The sequence below is a fragment of the Chrysochloris asiatica genome, unplaced genomic scaffold, assembly GCF_000296735.1.
Source record: "Chrysochloris asiatica unplaced genomic scaffold, ChrAsi1.0 scaffold00352, whole genome shotgun sequence".
Taxonomy (NCBI): domain Eukaryota; kingdom Metazoa; phylum Chordata; class Mammalia; order Afrosoricida; family Chrysochloridae; genus Chrysochloris; species Chrysochloris asiatica.
Window position 1 is genome coordinate 1,812,047 of NW_006408870.1, and position 8,753 is coordinate 1,820,799.

Consider the following 8,753-nt stretch of genomic DNA (forward strand, 5'->3'; position numbering starts at 1 on the left):
GGACATTGTTTCGTTCTGCTGTGCATGGGGTTGCTATGAGTCGGTTCCGACTCGATGGCACCTGACAACAATAGCAACATTGCTAACTGATGGTATATGGAAGGAATTGTAATCATTGCAATGATTTGTTGAATGTAAAACTGATGATCTACCCTGTAAACCTTCACTCAATTCACAAAAAAGAAAAAAACTGTAATAGCAAGTAAAATATCACAAATCCATTCTAAATTTACACTAAATCCCAGCTCCGCACCAGATGCTTCTTAAAAATTCACATCTTCCAGATGTTCAGTGAAGGGCTCGACAAAATATTAAATCTCTGGCTTGCAGAATGTGCTCTTTGGACATTTAAATGAATATATATTTTGGGGGTTTGTTGTTTTGTTTTGTATGTGTGCATCAAATGTTGCTTTGCTCATTTGTGAAATATAAGATATAAATGGAGAAATCACAGGGAGGATGTAGGATATTAACTGTTGTTGCATGGAGGGGATTGTAATCATTGAGGTGAAACAAGGAGGATGATTCGTTGAATGTAAAGCTAATGATCTTGTCTGTAAATCTTCACTCAAGTCACAAAAAGTTAGAAAAAAAATTAAATGTCTGGATTGCATTGGCTCAATATTTCCTATTAGGGTTAGGGCTAAAGGCTACATTTGTTATGAAGTCCCAAATTTTTTCTAAGGTAAGAAAAATTGAATTTTCTCAGCTAGAGAGTAAGTACAATAGCAGGCATCATCGCTTTTATGGCTTATGTTTCCCTCCAGGAAACATAAGTATGAGACCTTTCCCATAACAAACACTAGCAGATCTATTGACAGACACTCAAAGAGAAACACAGGAATTCCTCCAGCAGCCAGAGTCATTTTCACACTAAAACTCTAGTTCATTGTGTTTCATGAAAGCCATTGTCTTACCATTCTAATGGAAATTAGTTCAGACTCACCACAGCTTCTGCAGATTACAGGAAAAATGCCTCAGTCCTACACACAAGAGTCTGACTCCAGAGTCTCCCAGGGCATTGTCACTCAGATCCAGTTCTACCAGCTTTTGGTTGCTGCTCAGGACTGAGGAGATATCCAGGCAACAGTGATGGGAAAGTCCACACCGCCCCAACCTTCACACAAAGACAGATAGAATCAGAACATGATCTTCTTCTCTGCAACTGCCTGATTTCAGCACTAGTACACTTATTCTGCCAAGTTGCAAAGTGAAAATTATAACACAATTTTCATTGGCATATAATGTTACCAAAAGAATTCCTGAATATAACCCAAGACACTCTGGAAAGGTAAACTCTCGGGCTCACTAGTTCACAACCTGAGATCACAACTAGTAAGCATCAGCCAGTGAGTTCTCATCAATAAATGTTGTTGTTGTTGTTAAGTGCCATTGAGTCGATTCTGACTCATAGCGACCCTGTATAGGGTTTCCAAGGAGCAGCTGGTGAGTTTGAACCACCGACCTTGCATTTCAAATGGCTTTGCAGTCTGGCACATTAACCCACAGCATCACATCAGAACTCTTCAGTAAATAATGCCAGTCAAATTTAGTGAACTCTCAAATGGATAAATGGCATGTTCCTGTTTTGTAAGTAAAAAGGGTGGTAAACCTGTGGGTTCCCCCTCCTTTTCAAATGCACTCTCAATTCCTAGTGGAAACAGTTGAAGCTCCCTCAACTGGATTCTGTTCTCTCTAGGGTCGTACCCATCATCCTTTTCCCTTCACCAACTTTGTACTCCAAGGCTCTGTTTGATGATTTAATCCTAGCCCTATGTCTGAAAGAACAAGAAACTTTTATTCTAGATAATGAAGTTCTTTGATTTCCATTGCATGACTAATAAGGAATCAAAAGCCATGGCTTTTTTTGTACAAGAAAGGACTTCTTTTTAGTTCGCATTCATCTTTCCATATCTAAAACTTTCCAAACCACTGTGTCTTTCTGCTGACCATGTCCCTAAGACTTTTCTGCAGTCCTTCTTCACTCACTCATGCACACATGCACACATAGAGACTTACCACAATCTCCGAATGTTACAGCCTGAATGCTGGAAAGTTTCACACAGCACTTTCACTCCAGGGTCCCCCAAAGTATTGTCACTGAGGTCCAATTCAGTAAGACTGGGGTTAGTGCTCAGAACTGAGAATAGATCCCTGCAGAAACTAGAAGTGAGGCGGCATTCCATTAGACTAGAAGATGGGAAAAGAGATGGAAGAAAAACATCAGTCTCTTACAATATCAAATTGAAGCTAGGAGCCAGGATGTACTGACACCAATTCAGAAAAAAAGGCACCCAGGGATTAAGAAATGGATCACAGAACTAATATCACTCATTTAAAAGTGGAAAGGGTCTAAGGGAGCCGTAGCAAAAGCAATACCCCATGATTTGTGTTACAAAGAAAGCGAGCCTATGACTGCCCGATTGTGAGTGCCTTCTGCTTCCACCAGTTTTCTACTTCTCCCATGTTCATCTGTCCGATGTCCTAGAGGATGTGGGCCTAGAGACACCATTGCTATGCATTCCAGAAGGTTTTTCACAACAAAGGGTACTTTCAAAAATAGCAAGACATAGCTTCAGCCCAAAGGAATAAAATTGCTAAACTCCCAGCTAATTCTATTGTTCAACCATGTTTGAATTGCTGATATTGCTAATGGCAGTTATGAAAATGCAGATTGTGACTCAGAAGGTCTAGAACCAGGCCTGATATTCTATACTTCAAACAAGCTCCATTAAGATTGGTGGCTCAGGTCCATCAGCCACTCCATGAAATAAAGCTGAGGCTTTTTGCTCCTGTAAAGGTTTACAGCCTCAAAAACCTTTACGTTGTCACTATGAGTCAGAACCTACTCAGTGGCACTTAACAACACCAACAAGCACCCAAGCTTTTCCTTGCAAGGTTCTAGAACATACAAAGGCAAGTGTCTACCCTCAGTAAAAGGTAGCTGTCATCAAGAGAAAGGAGCACTGTGCCATAACAAAAGCTATGCATATGAATTCCTGAGGCTTTGTCATTGCTGAATGACCTTGACCAGCTTTGCAGTTGTCTCTGCCTCTTTTAAGTTCCTTCATGAGCACATCTGCTTCCTTTCTCTCATCTTTTCTTTTTCCTCTTCCTAGACCTCTAACTTCCCTTTCATTTCTCTCTCCCTTTCTCTTTCTCCTGCCTTCTATCTAGCCATTCTAAACTCTACATCATTAAAAAAAGATCCCTTCTCTCCTACCTTCTGTCCTCTGAACCACTATTCCCTCTACCTGGGTTGTCCCTTCCCCACACTCACCCCCTATCCCTCAGAATTGGGCTGAAGTGTGATTCCTTGAGACACCTTCCCAAATTTCCTCAACTAGTTCAATGTACCTCTTGTGTACCTCTAGTGCTCTCTGTGAATGCCTTTAACATTGCACATAAGCCCCTACCCTCTTCACTTGTTTCCCAGCTATCTCTACAACCAGTCCTGAAACTCGTATGGGCAGAACCTGTGTCTCAAACATTGCAACAGTCCCAGTGGGAGGTCCCTGATGACTGAATGATAAATAAAAAGTAGCCATTCTGGTAATGGTGTCAGAACCCACTTGGCACCTAACAACAACAATTTATCCAACTACCCTCGGAGGTAAAGGATAAGCACTGGACCGTAACCCCAAGGTTGGTGTTCAAGTCCACCAGCTGCTTCTTGGAAATCCTATATTGGGTTGCTATGACTTGGAACCAACTCAACAGGACTTAACAATAACAACCATTTCTCCACTAGTGGATTTGAGAAAATGGTATAAATAGGTATGTGGTAATAGCATTATTAGCTAGTAGCAGTAATTGCCTAGAGTCACTAGGTAATTGCTTCATGATACATATGGCTTATGTGCTTAGCTGCTAACTGAAAGTCCATCCAGAGACTCTTTGAAAGAAAGGCCTAGTGATCGACTTGTGCAAAATCAGCCATTGAAAACACTATGGAACACAGTTCTAGTCTGGCACACATGAGGTCTCTATGAGTAGTGGTCAACTAGATAGAAACTGGTTTATTGGTTTTCCTGGCAATCACATTTGAAAAACAGTGAGGAGAGGGAAAAGGGAGCAAGTGACAAGAAAAAAGTTGAATTTCCTTACTAGTAAGAACAGGCTGTTTGTGAATCTTGTGAGACACAGTTGATCACATGAAGGTGTCCACGACCTTCCTCCTCCTCCTCTTCTTCTTCCTCCTTGGGCAAGTTATGAAAAAAACCCAGGGAAAGTGATTCTACACGATGACAGTTCTCAATGCAAAAAGAAGAAACCACATGATCCATCCTAGAGGAGAGGTTGATCTCAATTTTGGGGAAATGGTCCATGGCCCTTCGAACAAAGTCTTCCTCCTGCATCTCATATAAGCAATAGAACAATTCCAACTGACTGGGCTGTACCTGCAGCTTTTTAGCCTTAGCTTTAGCTTCTATCCATTTGAGCAACTCTTGCCTGATTTGCTGTGAGACTTTGCAACTTAATTTTTTTTCCAGGTAAGAGGTTCTCTCCTGGTTTACAAGGCCAAAAAGAAAACGAACAACAAAAATCAGATACCCCTTTTCAAATTTGCCATAATTTTCTAGAAGAACTGTCACATCTCGGTTGGGAAGCTTCAAACAACCCTGTGGTATGCTAGTTTCCCTCTCTTCCTCCTCTTCCAGCAGGTAGTACATTGCAGCAAAAAACTCCTGGAAAGTCAAGTGGATGAAGCTATAGAACTTCTCACAGTCCACTTCCTTCTGAAAAATGTTCATTCTCAAAAAAGCTGACACATCAGCCTTTTGCAGGCCATGATTCCTAAGATCATATTCCTCAAAGAGGATTTTCTGGTTCCACATTCCATCAGCAGCTAAAGAGCAAAGCCCCCGGAGGTTGGCAGAGAGGTGATGCTCCTGGATTCCTCCTTTGGGCTGCAACAAACATGAGAGAAAAAAGATGTACACAGCAGTGGTGGTCTTGGATGTCTGTGCAAGGGATTTGCCACTCTCCATCTGCTGCTTCAGCCCAGTGCACACAATCCAGCAAACAAGGGGCATAAAACACATAGTGAAGAGAATCTCATTTTCCTGAATTAACCTAAAGGCTTCCCTAGCTTGGCACTCATCTGAGAAATACTTAAAGAAATATGCCTTCCTCTTGGCTTCTGAGAAACCCAGGATCTCCACATGACGCGGATGGTCCAATAAGTGTTGGAGTTTCTCTAGGGCTACAGGTCGTGTGGTGATGAGTAGGGAGGCCTTAGGAAGCAACTTCTTTCTGATGAGGCTACTCAGGAGAATGTCTCCCCGCTCTGCCTTTTGCCAGTCTGTGCAGAGTGTCCCCGTGTGCTCATCAAAAGCACCTTGCAGCTCATCAAAGCCGTCCATGAGAAACAGGATCTTGGATGGCTTGCTCACTATCTTAGATATGGGAGGGTTTGGGTCAGGACAGCAGCTAATGATCAGGTCTCCCAGACTTCTCCATGTCATGAGATTTACCTCTCGACAATGGATGTAGAATAAAAAGTCAAATTTGTCTTTGTAAAGTTTTCCTGATGCCCAGTCCAACATAATCTTCCTGGCCAATATTGTCTTCCCAATGCCAGCTGCTCCCTGGAACACCACTGTGTGTATAGGATCTGCATTTTCATCATCAGAATCAAACAAGAGTTCTATTTTGATGGAATTCATGGAGCTGTCCTTGGTCTTAGCTGCAGTTTGACCAATGGCCAGAAGCTCCTGTTCCCTCTCCTTCTGGCTGGGGTGTTCCTTGATGAGACGTAGTGGAGTGTACCGTTTGTTTAGGTTTGCACGCTCACCAATACGTGCATTTCTGTCTTCAATATGCTGGAATCTACTTCTTACATATTTTCTGTATGTCCTACAGTAATCTAAGGCAAAAATAGAAAGTTAGACTTTGGGGAAAGTCCCTTACGCATCCACTTAAGATGACTACTCACAGATGCCTACCATCAATAGTAAGGGGCAACTGGAACTGAGAAATACAATAAGCATCTCTCTGCTGTTTATGTATGGAATGCTCTAGAAAATCTGGTGTCAAATTCTTCTTATACGCAATTAAGTAGAAAAGCAGAAAACCAACCAGAAGATTCTTTTTTAAATCTTATTTCCTTACATAGTCTTCCGCCTCGTCCTGTTAAAACCGTAAACACTTAATCACCCACTTCCCCTTGTGTGTGACACCCACTTCCCCTTCTGTGACTACAAAAAAACATGCAAACATAAATTCTCTGAAACAGGAATAGTGTGCATACCAAGAAACATGAGGGATTGGGTGCAGAAGCGTGAAGGAGAGTCAAAACAAGCAGCTTCCCAGTGCCTCCTGAACAGGGTCTCAAAACCCAATTGGAAGCATGTCCCCATCTCTTACCTTTCTTTTTTTTACAAAAAGAGATCCTGGAAAGAAACCCCAGTAAACCCATCCACTCCTCTTCAATGCTATCTTCTTGATATGTCACAGTCTGATTAGGATTATGTGCATTATCTGAACATGAAAGTAAAAAAAATACAGAATCAAAACTTGGCACTCCTCAGTCACACATTACTCTTGAGTTGATTCTGACTCATAGCAACCCTGCCTGAAACAGAGTGTCACTGCTTTCTCCCATAGAGGAGCAGGTGAGTTTAGAACCACCAGTCTTTTGATTAATAGCTAAGTGTTGAACCACTACTCCACCAGGGTTTCTTTGTGCTAATAGAATGTAAGTGGAATACCACCTAGGACCTTCACAGATTAAAGGTACCTGCCCTGGACATCTCTCAAATGGAAAATTTGGCTTCAGAGTTGCAGATGACAAGTGTGCAGAAGAACATCCAAAAATGTCAGATTACCCAATAAACAAAGTTACCCTGAACTAACTTGTGCTTACTCACAATTTTACTTTTTTTTTTTAACCATATCACAAATTCTGCTTCCAATTATGGCTGGTATCTGTCTCTCTTTAAACCCCATAGCACCTTCCTACAGAATCAAAGTCTCTTTTCAAATTTACAATGCTGGCAGGGTGGGAGTACCCAGTAAGCAAAGTAAGGCTTACTTGTGATTACTTACTAATCTGTAGGGAATTGTTTCACATGTTTCTCACCACATCTTTGATAAAACTCATATGAAGTACTTACCTTGCTTATTGAGAAATCCACCCCTGACATCCAGTTGGAGGCATTCCTAATTTCAAAACAGTCCTGGCATGGTGCTATAGGTTAATCACTGGGCTGCTAACCAGAAGGTCAGCAGTTCAAACCCACCAGTTGTTCCTCGGAAACTCTATACAGGTTCACTGAGTCAGAACAAACTCAATGACACTCAACAGCAACAACTGTGGCCCACCTGCTGAGCATACTGTCCACCATCAGAGCCAATATTATAATCTCTTTCCCAGGTCTGGAAATCAACCAATGTATGAGGCAGATAATGCTTCTGGTACTCACAGCCTAAGTACCCTGACTTTGAGGCCATTCTCAAGCCCTGTAATGTCACCAACAAACTGTAATCCATTTTACTCATATCTTGTGCCTTCAGATAAACATTTCTAAGAATTCTAGAATTCAAGAGTAAGAATTACCTATCTGTGTATTATCTAATTCCCTGGTGCAGAATTCTGTCTGACTTTAGATTTACCTGGGAGGTTTTAAAGAATAGATTCCAGGATTCTAGCCTCAGTAATTATTTTTCAATTAGTCCCAAGTGGAGCCCACACACATTTTTTGTTTTGTTTTATATTTTTAATGGCTCCCAGGTGATTCTTATGGGGATTTAGGACTGAGTCACTAAATAATAATTATAGTTAATATTAGTGTATTAAATGAGGCTCTCCTGTAGGAGAAAGTTACTCATGGTAGGTTAAGTCCTTTTGTTGTTGTTGTTAAGTGCCATCAAGTCAGTTCAAGTTCTAAGAAAAGAAAAAATATATGGGACCCATCATAGGGCGGAGACCTGGTGTGGCGCTGTGGGTTAATGTGCCAGACTGCAAAGCCATTTGAACTGCAAGGCTGGTGGTTCAAGCTCACCAGCTGCTCCTCGGAAACCTTATACAGGGTCACTATGGGTTGGAATTGACTCAACAGCACTTCATATCAACAACATCATCATAGGGCAGGGACCTAAAAGTTATATAAAAAATTCCTGGTAGGTGCCACTATTCTCTATCCAAATTCTATTAGTAACAAAGCATAATTCAAACAGTATTTCAATCCCAAACCAAAATTTTACTTTTACTGAAGCCTAAACCAAGCCCAGAAGAAAAAAAACAAAAGTCTAACTCTAGTTATATACTTCTTCCACCTCAAAACCGAGAGATGGAAGCTCTGGGGTTTATGTTAACTTTACCCAAAGAATTTGGTCTATGTCCTTGGTTCCTGAGTTAATTTTAAAATCATTAAAATTTCCTGAGTAATGGAGGTGAGTTTTTAATTCATAGTTTATGTTAATGAGGTGACTCAAATGGAGGTTGGCAAGGCCAGAAAGACCACCTCACAATATCAGCTGACCTCAGAGGAAGGTGATTCAATCAACCATGCCTACACAATGAAGATCCAATACCCTGGACACAGAACACAAATCCCCCTGGGTTTTCTGGTTAGAGAAAGACCCTTTGGGGGGATATTAAAGCTCTACATTGGGAACCCTCTCAGACTTCACCATAAATGTAATCATAGGCATAGTGCTTTCTGTGCATTCTGTAAGTCATTCCAGTGAATTGTGAAACCTGAGAGAGTAGGAAGAAGCATCAAGTCAGAAGTGAGGGGAACAGGGAA

The 8,753-nt window shown here is 41.3% G+C and overlaps 1 protein-coding gene across 1 annotated transcript in view; it reads right to left on the reverse strand.

Moving 5' to 3' along the window:
* Positions 1-8,753, reverse strand: part of NLRP3 (NLR family, pyrin domain containing 3) — a 34,304-nt gene that overhangs the window by 19,773 nt on the left and 5,778 nt on the right. The window contains 4 exon segments of the mRNA XM_006876062.1: positions 947-1,117; positions 2,020-2,190; positions 4,108-5,869; positions 6,370-6,489. Of these exon segments, the coding sequence (XP_006876124.1) occupies positions 947-1,117; positions 2,020-2,190; positions 4,108-5,869; positions 6,370-6,489 (2,224 nt within the window).